Here is a 26,251-nt window from a genome sequence, read left to right as displayed (position 1 = left end):
AGTAATTACTGAGAAATTGAAAATTTCTTTTGATGTATGCTCTGTTCTATGTAAGTGGAACAGTCCTTCAGTATCACCATCAGTCCTGTCTGTGCTTTTTTTTTTTTTTTAATATGGAAAAAGGGAAAGGTTCCAAAAGAAGGTACTTCAACAGGGACGCTATGCCCCACATTTATGCCAACTGGTATTTTTGTACATTCTTATGTTATCTTGGGTATGTGTGTTATACAGCTGGTAAATCACTTCCATTTTGCTTTTTTGAAAATGGAGGGACTGTTTCCAGTTTATTTTGTCACCAACCAAAAAAATGATACAAATGCTTCAAGTTGCCCCTTTGGAAGTTCCTTTAAAATTAACAAAATATATCAGATCTTGCAACTTGAAAAGCAACCTCTGGCAGTGAACAGACAGGTGACCAAAGAGAATTTAGATGCTTCTATAATAAAATTAGTAATAATAGACACACATGGTTTAAAATACTTTAAATTATTTATCCCTTTTGTGTGATGAAAAAAAAAAATCTATTACGTACCGTAATAGTGGAGTACCTAGGGTCCTGTCTTCTTAGCCTCTACTTTGTTGCCTTGGGTGATGGAATTGAGTGTGTACTCAGCAAGACTCACATGATATGCTCAAAATCCAGCTTTATGAGATCCTAAGCAACCTGCAAGCTTTATGAGGTCCTGAGCAAACATCATTTTGAGGAGGGGTCAGACTAGATGATCTTCAGGGGTCTCTCTGATCTAAACCCTGTATGATCCCTCACCTCTCCTTTCAGATGAAGGCAAAGAGGGTTTCTTTGCTATGTTTGCTCTAATGATTTAGGACATTATTTTATGACTCATGTTTTATGAGGCCTAATTACCGGGTTTCTAGTTTTTGCCTGATACGAAATATTTGCAGCCTATAATTGATAAATTTTTTCTTTCAGAATTTTTAAACTTTAAAAATATTTTGGAACTGCTTTAAGTGATGCCATACCATGTGCTTTCTTTTTCAGCCATTCCTATGTTGGCCCAGATTACAGCATCCAAAAGAACACTGGAAAAATTTCTCTAGAGCAAATTGATGCTGTAAGTTGTGTTTCTGGAGTCATATACGATGTTGAAGTATAACTTTTTAAATTCAAGTACTCTATGTACAAACTAGATATAAAACCTTTATATTCATGTTTGCTTTGTAACTGTTGAAGGAAATTGCGTTGAAGTTCAAGATGGAGCAGAATTAGCTAAAATGCTTCTAATCAGGATTCAGACTCAGGGTGCAGTTGCAGTGAAATACTTAATTTGCTGTTCAATTTTGTGTACTTTTACAAATACTTAACATAATTATAAGCAGAATACAACAAAATTTTCTTATTAAACAATCTTGCAAACCATGAAGTTTATGATTACTGTGTTGCAGTATTAGTCTTTCCAATGCTGGTTTTTGATTTTTGACTTACAGGCAGGGTTTTGAAAACAAGGAAGTAAATAAAATGGAAGTAAAACATGGGATGTAAAACACCATGGATAAATTGTACAGAGTCCATCCAAAACATATTACAGCTCCTTCATGTGAATTTTAGGAACCCAGTGTTTTCAGCATCCATCTTAACCATGATAGTGTTTCTCTGGCAGTGAATTAAAATCCCCTCCCCTTCCCTACCCCCAAAATTCTGTAAAAGGTCATTTGGCCATTCCAGATGCGAAAAAAACCAGAGTCAAGAAATACTGTAATGCAAATGTGGGTATATTTTTCCTGACAGCAATTAAACCTGTGTAACTTTGTAGCTGGAGACAGTCTGATAGTACCAGCTATATTACTCTGTCCTCTGGATTTTGTTCTTGAGATGGGTGTTGAATTGGATAGTCTATGGACTCACTTGTGTTATGAATTCAGTCCCAAGGCTCTCTGTACATGCCTATCTTTTCTTCCAGCCATTGGTGTTTTCAAATGGAGCTAACTAATCGCAGTACACACATAAGCTGTGAATTAAATGATCGGTGTGCCTTAAACAGAAGCTCTTTTCCCGTCAGCTCTCTGTGAAGTCGTTCCCCCTGTGCATGAGGCAGCTGCACAGAGCCCTGCGCGAGAGCCACCACCTGCGCCACGGCGGCCGCATGCAGTACGGGCTCTTCCTCAAGGGCATCGGCCTCACGCTGGAGCAGGCCCTGGAGTTCTGGAAGAAAGAGTTTATCAGAGGAAAAGTGGATGCTGACAAGGTAATTGAGCCAAATGTAAACGTGGGGATGTAGTTCATTGTGTACGTTGTGCTGGTGATTTGAATAGATGCTTTTTGAAGTAGAAAATTGGGCAAAATGTACACCTTTTTAAAGATGGGAGGGGTTTTTTTTTTGGTCTCTTTGCTTATAGTTTTAGTCATTTTGTTGGGTATTGACCTGAACTATGGGGAAAAAAGGCAAACCATAAAGAGGCTTTTATAAGTGTGGACTAGAAAAACCTTACCAGTAAATTTCTAGGAAGCCAGTGTCTTATAGGAAATACAGGTACTATGTGACTAAATTAATTCACCAAGCAGATCAGAGACCAAACCAAATACTGTCTGAAAGACAAGGTTAAACTTTTTTGTTGTTTATTAAAAAAATATATTAGTTGGATAGCTCTGTGTGAAGTAGTCTTGCCTTAGCAAATTTACAGTTGAAGAATGAAAGAAGAAACTGGGGACAGAAGACAGAAGAATGTGTTTAAGGAAATAGTGAGAAAATACTATTCAGTGCATGGGAGGTACTACTGACATATTAGTCATTGGCCTCACTCTTGCCAATATTTTTGGGAATATTGTGGGTGAGGAAGAAGTAGTGTCTAATTTTTGGAGGATTGTGGACTGCTCCTTATCTTGAACATATCAGGTACTATGAAGCAGGCTTCCTCCCTCATCCTGCTCTGCCTGGCCTGTGGTGTGTGTTAGAGCAGAGTTTCAGACTTTATCTGTTTTGGGTGGAGTGTACTTAGTATTTAATATTGTGAGATCTCAGCTTTCCAGAGTACCGTGAAGTATTTTTGGAGTGCTTGGTAGACAATCTTTCCTTACCTTAGGTTGTCTGGGCCATTGCTATTTATAGAAGATACAGGGAAAAAAACAAGTTTGGCTAAAATGAATTATGGTACATATGCCTCTTCCAAGACCCAGAAGATAGATCAACTTGTCTGCAAATTTTTTTTGAAAGGAGAAAGTGATTTAAAGGTATGATTTGAATGAGCATCTAAACCTCTGTTTATCCAGTTCCTCAAATATAACTTGATTCAAAAGGAGATAGGTAATTTGTTAAAAAAGACTTCAAAAAGCATTTTTTTTACAAAAGTCTCTAGAACATCTCAGAAGACTGGCAGTAAATCTTGCAGTAGAATGCCAATTAATTACTAGTTGTGTTGGGTTTATGTGCAGGTTTTGGTAGTGTATGGGGCTGCAGGGTTAGGTTATGTGAGAAGTTGCCAGAAGCTTCCCCTATTGTCCAACAGAGCTAAAGCCAACTGGCTCCAAGAGGGAGGGAGCCCTGTGGCCAGGGCTGAGCCCATCAGCAGTGGTGGGTAGTATCTCTGGGATAACTTATTTGAGAAAAGGGGGTAAAACTCCCCTTCACAATAACAGCTTCAGCCAGTGAGAGGAGAGTGGGGATATGAGAGAGGAACAGCTCTGCAGACACCAAGGGCAGTGCAACAGAAGAAGGAGGAGGAGATGCTCCAGGTGCCAGAGCTGAGATTCCCCTGCAGCCCCTGGTGCAGGCCCTGGTGAGGCAGCTGTGCCCCTGCAGCCCAGGGAGGCCGTGGGGACACAGAGATCCACCTGCAGCCCTTGGAGGGCCCCACGCCAGAGCAGAGGGATGCCTGGAGCAGGCTGTGGCCCAGTAGGAAGCCCATGCTGGAGCAGGCTCCTGGCAGGACCTGTGGCCCCAAGGAGAGAGGAGCCCACTCTGGAGCAGGTTTGCTGGCAGGATTTGGGACCCCACAGGGACTCACACTGCAGCAGGCTGCTCCTGAAGGACTGCACACCATGGAAAGGACTGTGCTGGAGCAGTTTGTAAAATCTGCAGCATGTGGGAAGATTCAACGTTGGAGAAGTTCATTGTTTCCTGTGGGAGGAACCCCACTCTGGAGCAGGGGAGGAGTGTAAAGATCCTCCCCTGAGAAGGAAGGAGTGGCAGAAATGTATGGTGGCCTCCCATTTCCTGTCAGCCTGCACCACCTGTGGGAGGAGGGAGGAAAATCAGGCGTAAAGTCAAACCTGGATGAGGGGAAGGTGTTGTAAGATTTGTTTTTATTTCTCATTTCCCTCTTCTGATTTGATTGGTAACAAATTACTTTTCCCAAGTGAAGTCTGTTTTGCCTGTAACAGTAACCGATGAATGATCCCAATGTGTGCTTGAGTCCTTCGTTGTATTTTGTCTGCCCTGTCCACCTGAGGAGGGGAGTGGGCACCTGACATCCAGCCAGGATCAACCCACAACACTACCTGAATTCAGGAAAATGCAGAATTTTCTATTGACATATCCTGTGTGTAAAAGAACTGAAAGAATTAAACTATTAGAAACAATAGCATCACATTAGTTATTTCTGTTTTCAAAAAATATTGGGGTAACACATCTGATTCCACCTACTTGTGCTTTGGCCAAATATGTACATGCACATGTATGAAGACCTGTATGCACCTCGGATCCTGTTTTCAATCACAGAGTTATGACTTTCTATTATAGCATCTGAGTTGATAGGCCCTAGAAATAAATGAAGTTTTATGATCCTGTGTTTTAGCTTCAAGAGTTAGAAAGCACATTGTTAATCAAACAAAGAGTTTGCTTACTACATTTCTCACAAGCAAGCTGCTACATCCATGTAATTTTGGTCCTTTTCAAGTTCTAGATAACCAGCTTCAATCTTGAATAAAAGAGAAAACTAATTTTTCATGTCTCTAATGGAGGTTGGTGGCCTGTGATTTTTCACAGTAGTGTCATACAGTGTTTAATGTCCTGAAAAAAGGAAGATTAATGCAATTTTTATTGCTATTTTCTTCTTCTGACATTTTTATTTTCTAGCATTTGTGCCATTGTTCCTTTCTTGTAGAGTGGAGATAATTAATTACATTGTTTCATTTTACTGGAGCATTGTGAAGACATGTGCATGATACTTTATAAAGATTAAGGTTAATGTTGTATTACCTATTGACTCTTACATTGCAGAGAGAGAGCGTTCAATTTGCTGAAAATGGTTATGATTTCAAAATTGTTTGTTCATTTTTGTCTTTAATAGCTGCAACATCTATGGCAATTTTCAATCCTATGAATTCTTGGCACACACCTTCAGTCTTCAGCAGGAAGGAAGTTACCATGAACGCATTAGCAACAAACTGGCTAAGCATGGTCTCCAGGCTGAGCATAGGCATATGGACAATTTGCACCAAAAAGAACTCCTCCTGTGCTCTGAAAAACTGATTCAGGCATACCTCAGGCCTCATTGATACAAACACTGTAGAAAAGCTTTAAAGAAATTATGTTTTGCCTTTAGAGAGGAATCCGTGAAGTATGAATGAAGTGTGAAATCATGTAGTCAGTGGGGAAAAAATCAAGTAACACCTGCAAAGAAGGAAGGTGGAGATGCTCTGATGGTGGAGTGAGGGAGGGAATGGTCATGTATTGGCATGTTCACAACAGGGATAAAAGCAGAATGCAAAATAAAAGATTTTCTAATTGAGGCACTGCAATTAAAATTACTCTGCAAATTGCTAGGTTAAGAGTGCCTAAATGGTAAATTGTTGTTTTTCAGATGAAAGGATTAACTGCCAGATAGGAGTAGATGGGTTACTTCTGAATGAATGGTTATGCCAGTTGGCTTCATAACTTCAATGTTATTTTAAGACTGGGGTTTTTTTCTATAAATTGAAATCTTACTCTAAAAATATTGATTCTCATAGATTCTTTCACTATTCTTGCTTAAAAAGTAACTCCCAACCTTGTCCAAAAAAAGACCACCAAAAATTGGTGGGGGGATGTAACTCCAGTGTGATATAAAAATGCACAAAGGTAGTAAGATGACAAGACAAATTAAATAATTAGAGTGCAGATGTAACAATGCTTTCATAGTTGAAAATAAGTCCTCTAACAGATATCACAGTAGTGGAGTTTGTTACTGTTTTCAGATATTTTTGTATTATTAACCTGTGAATGTGAAAAGGAGAAGTTGAAATTTAATGCAGTATTTCAAACAAAGGAAAGAAGGAATGCAGAATCAGTTTCTTTAAGGTGTTATCCAGTTACTTCTTTAGTTAACAGCCTGGATCTGAGATTTTTATACAGATGGAAGGCTTTAAGGCAGCTCCTCACTTTTTGCTTCCCATTGCTACATATACTTGTGATGCATGTTCTTTTTTCTCAGCAGTTATTGGTGCATGGTGGTACAAAATGCCCTCTTCTAGTACTCTGATTTTTTACCTCTTTGTGCAGAAGTAACAGTTGCTGGTTGTATACTCCCTGTTGAAAAGTAATTCCTTTGGTGCTGCAGTTTGACATTGCACTAGTTTTAATTATTGTTGCATAAGCTACTGAAGCACATCTTAAAATTGTGCAAGAGCGTGGGGGTTTATTTATTCAATAAATCTCCAAAACTGAAGTATTACTATATTTACAAAATTATCCTTGTGATAGAACAGCTTTCTTGTCTGTTGTGACTTCTTATGGCTCTTTAGCCCCTGTGTTTTAGCACTCTTTAGAGATGTGGTGGCATTCAGGCTGGCAAAGTCTCTTATTCATCCCGACTCAGCCTTCCAGATTAACTTACTGTAGTTTCTATTGCAGTAAGTTATGATGTTGTTTCTATTATGTTGTTTTCTATTGCAGTGATTGCAAGTGGCAAGGAGCAGGTTGTTTTCTAGTTGTCTGAGGTAAGCCTCTTCATCCCTTCTTGCCAGTGAAGGTCCTCATGACGGATGTTTTGCTGGAAGAAGAAAGAGGAGAGTTCACTCAAATTCAGCCTTCCTCAGGGTCTGTTATTGGTAAAGAAGCAAACCCTTCACAGTGAAGCTTTTGAACTTGAGTTGGTCATTGATATATTCTACATGTTTCTTCCACACTGGTCATGTATGAAGCTGAGAACAGATAATGAGACAGCCATATACTGCATCAGTACGCAAAGACATATGTCTCCTACTCTGTTAAAAACTTTGGGATGATGATACGTCCCAAGTGATAGTTCCAGTGACTTTATTTTCCTGGCTCTATGATTTCTTTTCCAAATGATCTTAGGAGGTTCTTGAGTCTGAATTCAAGAGTGAGTTTTTACCTTGACTGCAGAGAGCTGGTGATGAATGTTTCTACCCAGGCCAACCAGAAATTCCTTGAGGGGAGCCTGGACTGGGAACCTCGTGAGGTCCTGTCCAGCCTGAATTACCCTGAGATTCTGCAGCAGGGCTGAAGCCGGGTAGAAGCCCGTGTTTGTGAGAGTGAGCCACTAGAGGGAGACAAAATAGTATGGAATAAACAAATATAACGTATAGATGTAAATTAGAAGTGTTCTTGCTCTAATGTGTGTGAGTCTACACAATTATTTAAAAAGCCCTTTGTATTTAAATGCAAGTAGAAGTAGGCACTTGGCAATCTTCGGGACAGTGCTTTTGAGCACATACAACTATCCCCAGTGCAATTTATAATGCTTGGATGGTTCTTTAAAACAACCTCCACCTGCTCAAATCCTCAGGAATGTTTTCTCTATGAGTCAGTTGGTTACATTTGGGTTTGATATTTTCATCTCTCAATTCTTAGAGATTTCTGTGTTGTTTTGCTCTTAGATTTTTTTTCTTACTCGCCCCCTTTATATTGGGTATTGCTGGCTACTATTTTTTGAAAGTTTTGATTTGTAAATCGGCAAAGGATCTTTATCTCATATTTTTAATTATAATTCTCTAATTGAATGTTATCTGCTATTTTTATTCTTTAATTGTTTAAACTGTACAAATCTGCAGGCTACAATGACATTTTGGACAGCAAGCCACAATATTTAACATTTAAGAGATAAAGGTAAAATTGAAATGCCTCTATATGGATTAAAATCTCCTTTTAAAAAAATTGTACATCAGTAGTACTGTAATGTAAATAGGTGGCCAGGCTTGAATACTCCTGAGATGTATAAAGACTGAAATAGAACTTGAAGAAGGTTTTGTTTTCTCTTCTAGGACATCTAAAACAAAATTGTAATAAAAGTGCAGCATATATTGGCAGTAAGATCTTATTTCCTGAATTCTGCAGTGAAGGACTATGTCATGGTAACAAGTATTAGTATAGTAAAGAATGTTGTTATTGCTTTCATTGGTTATCAGGGGCCTAGATATTCACATTATTTTTTAACTTGTGGGTTTGTGTTAAACTTACCATAAAATCACAAAGTATTTTTCCTTCCACCAATGACTGTAAAAATTAGCTTCAGTAGAACCACTTCTGTATTTGTCTTCGTAAATTTGGAATTTACGATTTTATACTCTAGTTGTAGTGAAATAGAACAAGTTAATTTTATAGATTTTGAGTGAATAATTTTTATTATGTTTTGGCAAAATTGCATTCCATTCATAACATTATTATATGTTGAATGGCAGTGCTTATGTAGTATAACTGTATGTTTCAAACAGTATGTTTCAAAATGCATTTTGTATTCTACAAAGTTAGCTCTTGAAATTTCTTTAATAACAGGCTTTAAGTGATTTAATTGTCAGAAGAAACATGAAAATGCATTTTTCATTTGCATGACTCATTTTTTTCCCAAACATTATGTTTAATTTACATTAAGTCTTTTCTTTCAATGCAAGTTCAAAGAAAAATACAGTAATGTGCAGTTGTTAGGGGTCTCAAGACAATAAGTAGATCATCCAAAGCTTGCATACTAGGCATGTAGGCTTGACTAAAAATTAATATTTAGTTTGAATTTTAACCCCAAAGGCTAAAGAAAAGAGCTTAGATAAAGAAAAGAAAGCCAAGTCTATGAAATCAGGATATTTAGGCATAACTGCAAAGTGATTTGACCAAGATATTGAGTTATATTCTGAGATGTTTGTTAGGAATTGAACGGCCTCTGAGACAGTGACACACTGAACACCAAGTTAAAAAATTATTCATGTTGGTTTCCAGAAATCAGCTTAATATGTTAAAAAATTATTCATGTTGATTTCCAGAAATCAGCTTAATATCAGTAAGTCAAACACCAGGAGATCTACTCCTTTCACATAATTCCTGAGTGATTTTTTTTGCATGCAAATTGCAGCCTGGAGGAGAATGAGTGTGTTGTTCAAATGGGACATAACTGTTTTTGTAGGTGATATTCACATGAAGACAGATGGCTGCTGAGTTTGATGAGCTGCCTTGATCCTGGCTAAGAGGATAGGCTGGAGTCCCTTTTGTATTTTAATAAGCAATGTGCAGAAGAGGTCTTTTGAGTGAATGTGTTTTATAGTAAAAATTCATACAACCAGGCATGAGATTTAAAAGCATGACTTCAAGCTATAAATACATGGATTACTGGTGTTACATTTAAGTCAAGCTGAATTAGTAATATTCTTGTTGGTTGTATTTGGAAAATGAGTTTGTTTTGTTTTCCTTTGGCTATGGTAATTTGCTAATTAGCAGTGAGGAGTAAGACTAAAATAACTGAAAATCCTGAGGACTTATTTTGTGGGCAACTATTGTTCTCCACCATTTGGCTCCACATGAATAGTTGGAGCTGAGCCTGACAAGTAGGATTTTCTTGAAAAACCTCTGTCATCTGGCCACTGAGTTTAGAATCATAGAATCATAAAATCATAATATCCTTCCTTAGCTGAATGAAAATAAGCTTCAATTGCCATTAAAAGTGGGTTGGTTTTGGCTTTATAACTATCACAGTATGTATGTTAAGTCTGTGCAAGATTCTTGCTGTCATATACTATTATCTGAAGCTGTGTTTTATAGGTGGGAGTTTGTCCTGTGTTTCCTTCATGTCCTGTGTGTCCTGGGCACATTTGCTTATGCTTGCTAGCATTCTGTTTCCCTTTCTTGTGGAGTGCTTCAGAATTGTGAAAGCTCGTTGCAGTCCTGTTGGTGGATTACTGCCACACTGGTCTGCATGATTTGATTTTGTCAATTTGTTGTGTGCGCCTATTGACTACAGCAGCGGGAAGGAGATCTGTAATGGATTCTGGAAGTGAGAGGACTGAGAAAACAGGCTCACAGGGCTTGCATTTGATTGCATTCCAAGGAGGAGAGAGCCTAGGGACATGGCTTAGTGTTGGATTTGACAGTGTTAAATTTATGGTTGGACTCAATCTTGACGGTCTTTTCTAACATAAATGATTCCATGTTTTTGTGAACATTCTTCAATAATTTCTTGCAGAGTCGTGTTAAATTCTGCCAGATCATAGGAAAGAACTGGGACAAGATTCCTGCCTTGCAGTATCAGAAGGAGAGATGATTAGCAATGCCTGTAAAGATATAACTGTGCCTAGAGGGAAGTCCCTGATAGGGTTGTCAGTGTTACTTGTGTTTAGTCTTGTGTACACAGTGATTCTGGAAAGACTGCAGAAAATTAGCTCATCTAATCAGAGCTAGAGATAGCTGCTTTTTTCCTGTTTAATTAAGCATCGTGAGATCAAATCAAAATTGTTTAAAGTTGTTTGTATCAGATAATGATTTTTATTAGGACTTAGATATAAATAATGGTGTGGAATTGCTGTCATTAAAATAACATGCCATGTTGCATTTGTGGATGTTGCTGCCTGATGTGATTAATAATACAAGTTTTACAAAGCAGTTGATAACCATTTCTGATGGATAAAAACATCTGACTTTGCTGCAAAGAGATTTACCAGTATCATCTATATTGTTCACAGTTCTCACACAAATATGTTTGTAGGTATTGCTGCTCTAACCTCTTTACTAAACAAAAAAACACAGACTTGTTCTGTGGATTTCTCCTACAGTTTGTTTTACTTGTGGTTCCAAATTAGACAATTAGAGCACATTATAATTTCAGTTGACACATAAGAAGTCAGATGATGAAAAATTAGATGTGAATGTAAGAGTACATATTCCACTTTTTTCAGGAAATTAACATGGAAGTAATTTTTTTCATCATTTCTGCCCATATGCAGAAAGGTAATATATATGTACATAGGATATATGTAATCAACACTGTAAAGGTACTGTTAACTTACAACTTTATGTAAACATAAATACATAAATACACATGCATACCCCTTCCAAGGGTAGATGCTGCACCAGTGGCTTTTGGCAAGGGAATAATCTGTAACTTCACTTGATACTGTTTTCTTTCAGTTTGCATATAATTTGTGTTTTGACTGATACACTGGAAGTTCTGAGCACTAGAAGGAATAAAAACAAAGCAAAACCTTTTTTACCTTTTCCTTGTAAGAATTTATTTTAAACGGATTTGCCTGACCTCTTAAACCCAGGGTGCTTACAGGTTTATCAGTGAAGTTAAGGATGCTAAGGAAGAAATGTCTTTGGGACATAATTATGTTTTAATTATGCCCTGTAGCTAATGTAGATGCAGATTATACTCAATCATATCTCTGTGTATTTTCCTCTGAAACTTTCCTTTTTTAAGCCAAAAACCAGCATATCAGTGTCTTACAGCTTTTGACGTTTAGGAATATTTTGTAACTGTTTTTCATAAGAAAGTATTTTTGTTACAGAAACTTCTAATTAAAAAATGACTACGTTTTGCATAATAGATTAAAAGTCTTAAAGCAGTATTTCTTAAATGAAATGGATCTGGTATAGACCCATTATTTTTCACCATATTTTTGTTTCATTGGTGGTATTCCAATGAATCCGAACTGAAGATGAGGCACTAGAAAAGTGCCTCATTGAAGAGTATTAGACTGTAATATACATGAAGGCTATAGTGTGCACATAAATATTTGGGGACACACAGTAGTAAATGATACTAGAAATGAGTACTCTTTCACTTCAAACTCAATCCCCTTTTCAGTTTTCCCAATTATTCTAGTCGAAACTGGAGCTCTGCAGTCTTTGTTGCAACGCTGAAGTTGTGCTGACATTTGGCAGTGATGATGCACTTTAATGTGCTTTAATTTGTTCAGTGTTTTTTTAACCTGTTAAAAATGTATGATTTTCAGGTTTCATCTTCTGAATTGTGTTAAAAGGGAAGATTTTGGGCAATCTTTCAGATTGTGGCATGTCTTAGGCGTAGAGGAGAGCTCTGACTATAATCTGTCTTCCAGGACATTAACAGTACTGGCATAGTTTTAGTGATGTGCTAGCTACCATAAAAAGAAAGAGGATCACTTTTTACATATTACATATTAGACACAGAAATCTGCATATAATCATCTACTGTATGAGCTGGTTGGTGATAAGGTTCTTGCAGTGAAGAGTGAAAGCAATAATTATCTTTCCTGTACTAAAACTAATTTAGATCAGAATCTGCTCTCTTATGACTGGTTTTATTCTCAACAACACACATTGCTGTAGATATTGCTCGATGTAGTGTCTTGTTAGAACTGCATGTAGAAAAATGAATGGTGAAGCCCGACCTTTAATTTTCTAAGATTCCTTTTGTAGTTTTGAATCACTTGTCAGTCCTTGCACTTCATCTTCAGTGCAGATGGACTGTACTTGTCAGAAGAGCTTTCTGTTTTATTGGCCCTTGCAGCAGCAGCAAGAAAGTCATTCCATGACATTTTAAGTAAAGTAATAGATGGATTTGGCTATGTGGCTGATAAATTTCTAAGTTTAGAAGTATCTGAGTGTCACTAAATGTAGAGCTTTCAACAGCCTCTTTTGAATATCTTCTTAACCATACAACTCTAACCAGTTGCTGAAAAATGCCTGCTGCACACACCACTGGTAATGTATTTAAGCTCTTTGGCTATTTACCCCAAGTTCTGACACAGGGGTTAGTGGTTTTTGGGATGCAAATCTTTTCATCCACATCTTTTTGCTAAAGCTGAATGACACAGCAGATGTCTTCCAGTTTTGTTCCTGTGCTCTTCGTTGAAACAATGCTTTAAAATAATTTTATCAAAAATTCAGGTATCTTGGAATTGTATAAACTGTTTACAAAAACAAAACCCAGGATTCTGAATACTTTTTTTTGATAATGTCCATGTAATTGCTGTAACATCATATAGCTGTCATATTCAGTCTATGCTCAGCCAATAAATCATGACTGTTTCATATTCAGTCATCCAGAAAAGCAGCATATTGTATCAAATGTGCACTCTGCTGATATATCACAATAGGCATGATGTAAATAAAAATGTACTTTTGCTTTCAGAGTTGATTTAACACTCTGCCTCATGTCTTTTGAAATCTGTTGGATCTCATGAATAAAGACAGAACAGCTCTTCATGCATTATTTGTTCTGTGTGCAATTTATGTTTTGGAAATTTAATATATTAAGATTTAGGAAAGGGAAATGATTATAGGGCTCAAGTATTTCAACGTTAAAGGTGTTACTACTTCTTGAAAAAAGATTGGATTCTAATTTTGTATGAAATGTATAATGCTATTTAGTTGTGAAACTGAATTCTATAGGCTAGACTTTTACATCTCCTTGCATTCCCTCTTAAGTCTACTTACAAAGAAGAAAAACAAAATGTCCTTAAATATGGTTTTTTTTGTGGAGTTTTTGTGGTTTTGGGTTTTTTGTTTGTTCATTTGTTTTCTGTTTCCCTGTTTTTCTTTTGGTCACCTTCTATTCATGTAGGAATGGAAACGTGGTCTTTATGGCAAGTTTTGCTGTTTAAATTCCAATTTATTTTGGGTTTTTTTCATGTGCTTAATGGATTTGAATTTGGATCATGAGAACTGGGGCAATACTAGTGAATTCTAACAAACTTAAAAAAATCAATTACAATAGTTGGGCTTCTTTTTGTACTTTGTTACCACAGTTATTTCCCTGTTTTTAGAAGTTTACAGCAGGCACTGAAAGTGAGATGTGTGTTACTTCTTCTGAAACAGTTCAGAGCAGTCTGTAGAGGAGCTTCTTTATTCTTCTGTTCCCATTTTCTCTCCAGTCAGGTAATCTTTTAGTCAGAAAAAACCTAAAAGGATAGGAAAATAGCCTTGTGTATTTTTGAAACAAGCTTTCTTTTGTTGAGAGCAGAAAGGCTCTTGTTGAAATTGCAGTCTAGAGTTGAAATATATCTTGATTATAGTGCACTTTGCATAGATAAAATATAAAATGCTCTTTGTATGTAAGCAGTTCTCTTCATTATGACAGCAAGGGCTGATACCTGGTTTTCTGCACTTCTGTTTGATCATTATCTTAAAATGTGATTTTTGTCTTTTATTGTCTTGTTAATGAATAAAAAAATCTGGTTTTGCAGCAGAGTTTTTAGAGAGAGAATGCCAGTGATCTTGAGCCAAACGATGCTGTTAGGAGAGCACCAATATCTGGTTTACTCTATGTTCAAGAGGGTTAATAAACATCAACTATCCATGTACTGTTTTGTGTTTCATTTCCTTGCTTTTGTCATTCTTTTATGACTGCCTCAAAAAAGCTAAGTGTATGTGTTTCTAGAGTAGACATAAGGAACATACATATCAGCCTGAGGAAATTCATTCATTACTCAGTCTCTTTGTAATTTTATTTTAAGAATTATTTGATTTTTTCCCCAATGATCAATTAATCTAGAAAATAAGTAAATTTTTTAAAATTTGCACTTATACTGAGGATTTGCTGATGTCTTGAAACATGTGATTGGGACTTAATATCCTTTTGTTCTGTCACTGATCGAAAAGGTTTAACCAAGTCTCAGTAAAAGCCAGGGGTTTTTGTCACAGTTGTATCAAATTTTGATAACTGTGTCACTTTGGTTGAAGGGATGTTTTTCATTTTTCAGTCACTGGATGTCTTTGAGTGATGATGCCATGTTTAAAAGTCTAAGGCTTAGGGTAACATTCAAATAAAATTATAGAACATCATATGAGAGCATTCCTGTTTAGGGAATTGATAGGGCTTGCACTAGCAGTAGGAAATTAGTTTTGGACTTTGGGTCCCTGGCCAGTCTTCATCCCTCTTCTCTGCAAATCTGTAACACACGGTGCTGTGGTGTACATGTAAGTATGGATTTCTCTCAGTTTTGATACAGACAAACTAAACTTCTCCTTGGTATACATTCTCTTTACACTTGGGTTATAAGCTGTCATTTTGACCAATAGAAATCTAGCCTATACAGTCAATAGTGTCTAGAGAATGATTTATTTAATGAGCCTCCAGAGCAAATGGAATTGCTCCCCAGACTCCTCTGATTGCATTGACCACCATTGATGATAATGAGAGATGTCTGGATTTAGATGCTCGGAGTGGAATCTTATTTCTTCAGGTGCACTTAGTTACTATTCTACTTCTGTTGAACTTTCTTAGTGAATAAAAATAGAGAGAGGACCCCCTCCCTGTATCCCCACCCCCCAACAAGCCACAAGTGATCCATAGTAAATGTGCTGAGCAATGCCCCCCAGTCCCTAAGCAGTGACCAGCAGCACCCACAGAGCTTAGAGCAGTTTGTGTACTGAGCATGATTTCTGTGGTCTGGAATATCCCCAAGCTAACTTCAGTTCTGGAGCACCTCCTCACTGGCACAGCATGGGAAACTGAGAAGTCCTTGACTCAGAGTAAGCCCTAATCAATGTGTTAACAGCATCATTCTCATACTAAATCCAAAACACAGCACTGTACCAGCTACTGGAAAGAAAATTAACTTTATCCCAACTGAAACCATCAGAATAATTTAGATACAGAAAGAAATATTGCAGTGTTTTGTAGTAGCTAATAAAATCTTTTGTAGGTGACCAAGCATGTGCCTAAGAAAAATTAAATTGTTATAGAGGAGGCTTTAAAATATGCTGTGCTCATAATTTGATGCAGTGTCTGGAGGCAGAAGACAGCCTGTTGTGGTTTATGTTTTACTTTTCCTTTTCCAAGTCTTGGTGCATGTAAATGTGTGAAAAAATTGTGTACATAAATTGTGTATTTAGCTAAATTATATGAAGGCAAGCTTTGACTGCTGAAATTAAAATCCTACATGCCAGATTTTAGTTCCTCAGACCCACATGTTATGCTCATATGGGTAGTTAGTACACAAGGTGTTTGACTGATATAAAAATTATCTGATTTTCTTACAGTAGATAAAACCTTCTCCAGCACTAAATGGTTGTTGCCTCATGTACTTTGGTAACCCTGGAACTGGAGGGGAAAAGGTTTTTTATACTGCTGTGGCTTGGTCTGTGCTGACTGCTGCACAATGTAATCGTTTTCCAGCTCGGTTTTAGGTGATGCCTCTGATTTGTACCTTTGAGGTAGAAATTGGGCTACAGGGTGGTAATTGAGGACAAATTTTTGTTGTTGGCAGATAGAGAAATATTTATTTGTGCTCCTAAATACAACTGTGCTTGCAAAACGATAATCTCAAGTTGAGGTTATTTTAAGAATGAGCTTAAAAAAGGTTGCTTGGATAAAGAAAGATATGCCAACTAAGCAGTGTCAATAGTAATGATTTGAGTGACTGCCTAGGAAATGAATGAAAAAGAGAACCAATTATTTCAGCAGATACATGACTGTGTGTGATAAATTTATGAATCTGAAGCTGTTATCTACACAGGCTCAACAGTTTTAGACAGGAAATTACCCAATGACTTTTTGAAAAAAAAGGTGTTAAGCCATTACTTCTTTGAATTTTGCAGATGTGGAACTAATCAGGTGGTCAGTCAAGAAGCTAGACAAAGTTAGTGCACCATTTTGCTTAGGTAATAGACTTTAAATAAATAAATTTCTCAGTACTGAAAGGAAAAGATTCATAAAATCTTAAAAGAATACATAAAAATAGTTTTAACTCAAATATGAAAGTTTTGTGGAAGTGTGAACCTGAGCATACAGGGCTTGCAAGACCTTTTAGCAAATTATTTTCCATCCCAATATGAATGCTGAATATCAGATTTGATAACAAATTTAATGGGGCTCCTAGTTATATGTAGAGATACTAATCTGCAAATATGGCAGGTGGTATAAGGACGGTTTCTGTCAGTGCTGACATGATGCCCATTGTTCAGTGACTGGAGTGGCTGGGGAACATAATTTCTTGTAGCTTTGAAAGTGTATATTCTGTTACATCAAACTGATAATTATGGGGCACACATGACCCATGCTTTCCTGCTCTGTCTGTTGAAAACTTTCCTTCAAGGGAGAGCAGACACCTGCCAAATGGTCCTTTTGAGGTCCATCCTCATTCTATAGCTAAAGATCTTGTATGTGTTTATGTGATCAGAACTTGTTGAAAAAAGCTTTTCCTATCTGGAACTTCCTATCTGGAATATGGGAATCTGGTATTAGGCTTCACCAGTTGCAGATTTATAGCTTTTAGATGTCTGTATTTATATCTGTCCCTTTTTATTTCTACTATAATTTATAACTTTTTATATCTTCTAGAGAAGGCTATCTAGTACAGTACGTGTGTCTTAACTAACATTTATAAGACAAATTAATCTGCATTACCCAGATACTCATGTGAATGCACCACATAAAAGCAGAAGATAAGTTCCTTGCTACAGTACACTCATCTACACCAAGTGATCTGTCTCCTAAGCCTCTTTGGTTCTGGCTTTGGACCATTGTTTTTGTCCCACTTATCATTACCCAGAGTTTTGTTTCTCATAGGGAGGAGTTGTCTAAGAAAGCCTCAGTGTCACCAGAGTACCCAGTATCACTGTTAGCACATTCAGTGTCATACAATGGATGTGTCAGTTCATTACAGCAGACACTGGTGCATGAAACCTCAGAAAACCTCAGAAACCTCACTTCAGACCACTTGTGACATCACCTGCATCCTACAGCCATGCCTAAAGGAAAGAGAGGTCCCTAAAAAACTGTGTCTTTAGTGATCGAGTTAAAGCTTGGAGAGTTGACTTGCAGTTTTTTTTAAAACAAAAATTCACACTGCTGCTAATGCCTAGACTTGCACATTCCAAGATCCAAGTCACAATTTTTGGTAGGGCTGCCTTTGTCTCAACTTTTTGGCCTCAGTGTGAATCAGTTCATTGCTTAAACAAGATACATTTCTTGATCTCTTTCTCCCTTGCCAAAGCCATGGCACATAAATTCACCTCACACATAAATTATAAATGTTGTAGATTTTAGAAAGCTCAGAGAGCTGAATAGAGGCAAAGTAAGTGAGATAGTCCTGATGTGTGCCATACAGTTAAAAAATTGGAGAGAATCCTTGCTGTCAAGTGTGACCAGTGGTAAGTCATCTCAATGGTGTCATGATGTTGCTTCAGTATTACTGTTTCATAGTAACTTTGGCAATTTCTATTGATATTTAGAACAACTTTGGTGGAATGTATAGATAATACTCAGCTTTTCTGTGAATAATTTTTTTGTTTTGTGGAAACTGTCAAGCACAGTACAAGGAAAATGTACTTGCTCCTGCACCATCATTACTCTTGAGCAAGTTCATATCAGGGTTCAACAAGACCCTCAAAAGTTCTTACAAAAATCACAAAAAATTTTTGGTGATTTTTCAAATCACTTAATTTGAGTCTGATCTTTTACAGGTTGTTGCCATAATGCCCTTTTAATAGATTGCAATTAGAGTGGATGGTAATAGTTTTGTGGGGTTTTAAGCTGTTTCTCTAAAATAGTTTAAAACTAAGCAATTAGAATGATCCTGCAAGCATCTACCTGTGTGATATGTGCCGTCTATAATTTATTTTGTTCAATGAACTTTAATTGAACCGCTTCAATTTGGAGCATTAGAATAAACAGGAAGAAACAGATCCCTCTGCCTTCTTGTTTCTGCAGATTTCAAACATGTCTAATTTTACCTTGGTACTTTTTCTAGCAAAACAGGTTGCTCGTTATGTTTTGGGGGTTTTTTTTGTTTTTTTTTTTTTTTCTTTATGCACATCCTAGAGTAATGGTATTAGGAAACAATGAGGCTGACCATGGAGTTCACTCCCCAGTGTACAAGAAGGCTGTTCTGCAGGATGGTTTTCTGTAATGAAATGTCCCAATTCATGGCTTCTTCCCACTGAGAATGACCACACAGACTGTCAGATACTGGCCCTGCTAAAATCCTGCTTCCTTGATCAAAGATAAGAAGAGCTGAATCACAGGGATGAGGGAGCTCTCAGTGATGTGTGTAACTGTACATGTGCCAGCTTGCACCACGGAGCTGTGTTGTTCTCTGCCATCTGCCACTGCAAAAAGAGAGAAACATACAGGATTACAAGAAAGCAGCAAGAAAATATCCAACCTGTCCCAAGGCTGTGTTGTGTTATTATGTAGCTGTTGTTCCTATTTACTGCAAGAGCTGCTTCTCAGCATAAAGCAATGAGTTAGGTACTAAAAGTAATTTCTGTGGGCATTAAGGCAAGTGATGTGAAAAGTACAGCTCAAGATTTTAGTGTACAGAGCTGTTAAAGAGGGATGTTAATTTTCTAGGAAACTAAGCAGTACATCCTGAAGCATTCATGATTTGCTTTACCCTTGGGGAAAAAAAATTAGTCTAACTTAATTGCTTGCTCAAATATCCTTTGTTAGGAAGATGAAATGTGCATTAATTCATCTTTTGTAAAGGAGGAAATATTCCAGAGCTTCTGGGTAGAAGAACAGGTGGCTGCGGGATCACAGATTCCATCTTCAGTTTAACAGGTTCATGCAGAGATTGGAAATTAAAATGCAGACATCTTTGTATTTGATCTTTGCTGCTTTTCAGGAGTAACCAGAGCATCTGCAGCTCCAGGAGGAGCAGCAGCAGGGCTTGGCCAGCAGCTGCTGGTGTCCTGTGAAGGGTGGGGAGCTGTTCCCTGACCCTTCCAAGTGAGAGCACACACCCAGGGAATCTTTCTAATGATGAGCTGGTGAGCCCAACTCTGTTGCTGGAAAAAGTGATGTTCATTTGCTATTAAACCATCCAGTTCTTTTATCTCCTGAGCAAAATGTTCACTAGATAGGAAGGAGTATTCGCACCTGCTTGATCCTGCCTGTGGCTATGCTGGAAAACAAAATGCTATTTTCTCTCTTTTCTTCCCCTTCCTGCTTTTTAAAAAGTCTTTTGAAGTAAAGTCACTTTGTCAAATGCACAGTATAGATTAATTAGTCAATATTTGTTCAGAGCTTTGGATGTCTTAAGCCTTACTAGGGATGAGTGCTGAATTTTAGTCTTCTTGTATTGACTTGATTATGAGCAGCATCTTGATGGAGAAGTTTCTTTTTTACTCTTTGAGTCAGGTGCAATTTAGGATTTATTCTCAAAGTTTGTGTATATTTTATACACATTTATCATGTATATTTGCATATTATGTTATAGAGTTTTAAGTAGCTATATTTTCAAAATCATTGTAGTGTTTTATATGAAAAAAGTACATTTATGTTTCTATTTTGTTTTTGTCATCTTTAGACCAGTCAAGAGATTTCATAGGTATATGAATATTCTGAAGTACTCTTTGGACATCCATAGGCCAAATAGGGTTCTATTTTTATCAGTAGAAATGAGAATATCCTTGCAGTAGTAGTGTTAGCAGTGGTATGTTTGAATGATTTTTCTCAGTATATTACATTGTCTTCTATCAGTAAAATACCAGAGTTAGAGTAAAAAAAATTAATTTAAAAAGTTTTTTGAGAAGAAAACTTAAATTCTTATAGGTATTGTCTATATTTAGATGGGGAATTTGAGTTTAATGCTATAATTTTGACTTGAGCAAAAGCAGAGTTGTTCCTTTTATGTATTGTCATGGTTCTTTTTTAAGGCAAAGAGATACTGAAAAGGTGTAATTCTAAATATGATGCTTCATTATTTTATCATATTTGTGGTTTTTAGAACTTAAAGTATGTTATTTGAACAAATGTTCCTTGATGCCTTACAGTAGCTAATGCAATTTAATGGAATCTGTATATTAAGTAATTAATTCCTCTACAGATTTTATGTCGCCTATTACCACATAAAAAATGACATGAGCTCATGTAATTGAATGGCTTCCACATGACTTATCTAAAATGATATACTGATAACTTTGTGCTCAGCTGTAAAGATAAATGTTTGATTACATCTATATACTTTAGAAGATTTCATTTTTTTGGAGGAGTTGGTAGTCTATTGGTAGACATAAGAGAAAATCTTTTTTTATACAAGCAAAGTATACTTCATTTTAGAATCTGAAAAATTGAACTTCAGTGCTGAAGCAAAGTCTAGGTGCAGCATTATACTTTGGGAGAACAAGAACATAAACCTGAGTAAAGAAATCTGAATTTCTGTTTGTTTTTTTTTCCTGATCAGGCAGTCAATTGATGGATATTTGTGAAATATTTCAAATTACCATGTTGTCTCCATTTACTAATACTGTGGGGTCCAAAACTTTGATCCTTATATCATCTTATCTTTAAAGCCATTACAGAATCAGCTGAAAAGACCTTAAATCAATGAAGTTACACACTTCTCTTGAGTTGGGTTTGTAAAGCACATTTATGTACAAATGTGTGTTCGTGTAATGTAAAAAAGCTGGCAGCAAGCAACTAGGTTTTTATTTTCCTCAGTTTGAGTATGTTTGGAAAAATTATTTTGTTAATCAATATTTCTATTTGCAGAGAAGGTAGCATTCCTGACCCAATATATAAGAATTTATTCTTCTGTTTTTATTCAGTTTGACAAAGGATATGCTTACAGCATTCGCCACAACTATGGGAAAGAAGGGAAGAGGACTGATTATACCCCATACAGCTGCATGAAGATCATCATGTCCAATCCACCAAGCCAAGGGGATTATCATGGTGAGTTCCTTAAGGGGAAAAACCCCAAGCATTTACAAACAACAGAATCTCTTGGCTAGAGAAGTTACTCCCTCCTGTAGTCTTTTAAATTGTGTATTGAATTTCCAGACCATAGTGGTCTTGAACTATTCTCTTTAGATCAGACTTGATAACCGCTGTTTTTACCTACATTGTGTCATGTAGCTCAAGGAGACTTTAAATGTGCAGATTTTTTAAGAAATTACCAATTAGAGGTGTTCTGAGACATGAATTCAGTCATACAGGAAGTCTGAAGTTTGCTAGGGTATTTTAAGAACTCATACAACTGTATGACTAGACATGGGAAACCTACATTTGCTTCACTGCTGTTATGCTAAAACTGAGTGTGTCATTCAGTTGTGTCTCAAAACTCACTCTAGGAGTTTTTTCCTCCACTCAAGTGGTGGAACTTTCTAAGTTACTTATGAGGTGATATTTTTACAATGGACTATGCTTTTAAGGACCAGTTGACCCTCATTACTTTTATTTTCTTGGGTTTTTTCCACAGCTATTAAATGTACCAACACTGCCACTGTTAGTAAGGAACTAATTTAAACTCTTTTCCTGTCAGTGAATAAGAATTGTGACCTCTTTATGGTGGGATATTTTATGTGACTCTTGAGCCTGTGGTGCCCTGATAACTCTGCAGTAAAGTAATTATTTACAGAAAAAAAAAAAGGCAGTTGTACACACGGGTAATTAACTTTCCTATTAATAAGCTGTTAGACAATTAGGAACAGCTTAGCTGGTCTCTTGAGTGCCTTACTGCACTAACTCCTGAGTAAACAGCCTTGTTTGTGAGCTTGCTTATTTTTTACTGTCAGGGTGCCCATTCCGCCACAGCGATCCCGAGCTGCTGAGGCAGAAGCTGCAGTCATACAAGATCCCTCCCAGTGGAATAGCTCAGGTAAGGCATGTGACACTTCCATTAATAAGGCTCTGCTTTTCAATTTTACTTTCTATTTGTGTAGGAATGCCATATGCAATTTGTCACTGTGTATTGTGAAATATTTCTTCTTATAAAGGTTTTATACACAAATTTTAACTTTCTGGCTGCAGTGCTCCCACTGATGTGATGATTATTGTCACTACCTTATATTGTTTAATATTATGAGGAGGTTTATTCCAATAGTGGATACAATCCAGAATTTTTTTATACTTTGTTTTACTGCACTGTGATTAGAAAAGAAGTTTAAATAATTATGGCAGTGTTTTAGAGAATTTATTTTTATTCTTGCAGTGACTGGTGGATGACTATTATGTAGCCAGTACACAAATGTAATTCTTTTCTGTAATAAACTTCTAAAATCCATACATTCCTCATTATCAGTTGTGCTGACTTCCTCTGAGCAACAAAAGCATATAAAACCCCTAATGAAATTAAGCAGAAGTTTTTATCAGTTTTTATCAGTATACTTAAATTGAAAAATCTGTCTTGTAGATAGAATAAAATGTAGGAATTGGAACTTTGAGATGTGTCCTGAAGAACTGTGTCTCCCACTGCATTCTCTAGCAAGATCTTAAGGCAGTACGAGTATGTCATCATTTTCATTGAAAGAAGAGGTACTGGTGAGATTTAAGCTGAGACCCAACAGTTCTGTGTATTTACTGGCTGGAACCTGCTTTAGATCCTTAGGAAAAACCTGCTTAAAGTTGTCGTATTTAGTTCATTTGGAATGTCACCATTGTTTGTCAGGCATCAACAGACTGTTGTACCAGATGGAAAAGAATGTGAAAGTTCCACTTAAAGAATTCCCTCTTGGAAGGGCTAATTAAGATACAAATTAAAAGAGAATAGTTTTAAAGAGTTTATTGTTCACGATAGTAATTCTTGATAAATTCCTGAAATACTCATATTTTTTGTAGGAGTATTTTTACCTTTTTCTCTTTTTTCCATGTTTTCTTCTGGTTCATATCAATAAGCATCTGTATATCTGACTGGCCCTAGAGATCATTTCCTTTGGCTTTTTTCCATATATATATGTGTGCATATATATATATGTATATATATATATATATATATATATATCTCTAAAGAATTGATGCTGGTCTAGGATTTTTTATCCTGCTAATAATTGGAAAGATTGGTGAGGATTTACAGGCTTAGATCCCTTGCTGTATGTGTGGGTCAGATTTAGTAAAGGTTATTTCTTCAGTGAATTTGCACAGTAAGACAGTATCTTCATATTTAATGTAGTTCCTTATTTAATGTGAATTGTGATTTTATTTTTGTGTGTGTATGTGTTTAGGGTTTTTTTTTGCTTTTTTCTTGTAAAGTAGAATTTGAATTCACTAGCAGTCTTATATTTTTTTATCAAAAGTGACTAAGAAAAACTGTCTCCATCAACATCTTGTCTGCCCAGAAATGGATATTGTCCTTTCCATGACTTTTGTGGTGTTTAAGTGCAATTAGGGTAAAGTGCTCTTCAGTGTCCACTCCTAGTTTTAAACAAAAAAAACCCCGCCAAATTAAATACCCTCCATGCAAAACCTAATAAAAACAAAATAAAATAATGTAAAATAAAAAATGTTGGCTGTGCTTGGCTTCTGAGAAATTAATCTTTTACATCAGACAGTCTTTGAGATATCCAGTAGGAGAAGAAGAAGAAGAAGAAAAATATTTGCCATCAGTCTCCAAGTTGTCATTATTGCTGCCTCTCCTTTCTGTTCTGTTTTCATGGTCCAGTAATGTTTGTGTGACTAAGAACAGGTCAGGATCCTTCAGTCCAGATGGGGCTTTTAGGAGTCTTCCCTGATGTTGATGATGGTTACTGAGTATCAGAAATGCTTTTTTCCTTTAGCTCTGTGAATTGACATTAGGAGTGGATGGTTTACCAATTTTTCAATGGTCTCATGTAGCTAGCCTGGCATTCACTCAAACCATACCCTCTGACTCTTAGGCTGCCTGTTAACTCCAGGTCCAACAAAAGCTCCCTTACAAACTGGTAGATACCTATTTTTAATTAATGGCTTGGAGCTTGACCTTTCAGCTTTGTATTTCAATAAAAAGTATGTTTTTTTCTGGGGCTCAGGACCTCTTATGCTCATTCCTTGTTCTGTTCCAGAATTCTGGGAATGATGCATAATTTTTCAAACATCTATTTTGAATTTAGCCATGCACTGGGGAATTGGTCTCCCGATGTGATTTTCATCTTTTGGTTAGAGTGCTCCATGTCTGCCCTCCAAACCCACAAACAAGGCCCTTCCTTGTCTTGGCAGCTTGTTCCTCATGGCTGTTATGATGTGAGCCACAGTGGGGTTAGTGTCTAGCCCTAATGGTTATGGTTTTACCCAAGGTGATCAGTTTTTTAGTGTTGTTCTCAGCCTTCTGTTTCTGGGGCTGTCCATACTCTTGCCATGCACCCTTTCCTTTAAGGTTCATAAGAATTTCTGAGTTTTTCCAATTCAGATGAAGCATTTGATTGCTGCATGGTAGGAACAAACCCCATCCTAAAGGGCTTTTTCACAAGACTGGGTGTGAAAAGGGAAGGATGATGTGATGATGGTAAAGAGCAAATACTGCCAAACCTCACATGACTTCAGTAGTCAGTCTGAGCATTAGACTGCTTACATTGCATTCATTTTGTAGTGCTGTCAGTAATGAAAAAAGGGATCAAAGCATTTGAGTATGTGACTCTCCTCACTATTAAGTTTTTGGATCTGACCTGTTGTTCCAGTCCATATTTTCTGAGGCTGTATCTTGTCTAGGATTGTATCTGCTGAAGAAATCATCTCAAAGTAATGGAGCAGATGACTTACAGGTCTTGTCTAGTTATCTAAGTGCTTGAGGCAGAGAGCTAATCCTGATGTTTATTCCAAGAACTGAATTATTTAACTAATTTCACATTTTCCTTACGTTAGTCTGTATTTGTGATAGTAATTTTTTTTTTTAATGCTTCTTGGACAAGAAGCATTGGCTGAGCATCTGATGTGTGGATGTGTAAGTGCATGGCATTTGAATTTATAGTGTATAATTTTTCATTTCTGTCTCTGGTATACTGCTAATTAGGTAAAATCCTCATGAAATCAGGTTTGATAACAGCTAATCAATTTGAAGAATATAAAGATTAAAAATATGTTCAGATATGTTTTTACATATGAGACATGAACAAGTGCACGTAGTGACAGGACAAGGAGGAAGGACTTCAGACTGAAAGAAAGGGAGGTTTAGATTAGATAAAAGGAAGAAATTCTTTACTGTGAGGATGATGAGTCACTGGGACAGGTTGTCCAGAGAATTTGTGGATTTCCCATCCCAGGAAGTGTTCAAGGCCAGGTTGGATGGGGCATTGAGCAATCTGGTCTAGTGAAAGGTGTCTCCATCCATGGCAGGTGGGTCTGAACTAGATGACCTTTAATGTTCCTTCCAACTCAAACCATTTTATGATTCTGTGATTAATGCATCTGTTCTGATGCTGTACTAAATGCACTGTAATTTGTTGCCTGCACATCTTACATATAGAGAGATAGAAAT

General features: G+C 36.8%; 1 protein-coding gene across 1 annotated transcript in view; it reads left to right on the top strand.

The window, feature by feature from the left end:
- PRIM2 (DNA primase subunit 2) overlaps positions 1–26,251 on the top strand; it is an 89,995-nt gene that overhangs the window by 54,752 nt on the left and 8,992 nt on the right. Inside the window, exons 8-11 of the mRNA XM_058020839.1 lie at positions 1,001–1,073; positions 2,019–2,204; positions 21,633–21,759; positions 22,602–22,684. Of these exons, the coding sequence (XP_057876822.1) occupies positions 1,001–1,073; positions 2,019–2,204; positions 21,633–21,759; positions 22,602–22,684 (469 nt within the window). The remainder of the gene's footprint in view (positions 1–1,000; positions 1,074–2,018; positions 2,205–21,632; positions 21,760–22,601; positions 22,685–26,251) is intronic.

The sequence above is a fragment of the Melospiza georgiana genome, chromosome 3 (assembly GCF_028018845.1).
Source record: "Melospiza georgiana isolate bMelGeo1 chromosome 3, bMelGeo1.pri, whole genome shotgun sequence".
In the NCBI taxonomy this organism is placed as follows: domain Eukaryota; kingdom Metazoa; phylum Chordata; class Aves; order Passeriformes; family Passerellidae; genus Melospiza; species Melospiza georgiana.
This window is presented reverse-complemented; position numbering and strand designations above follow the sequence as displayed.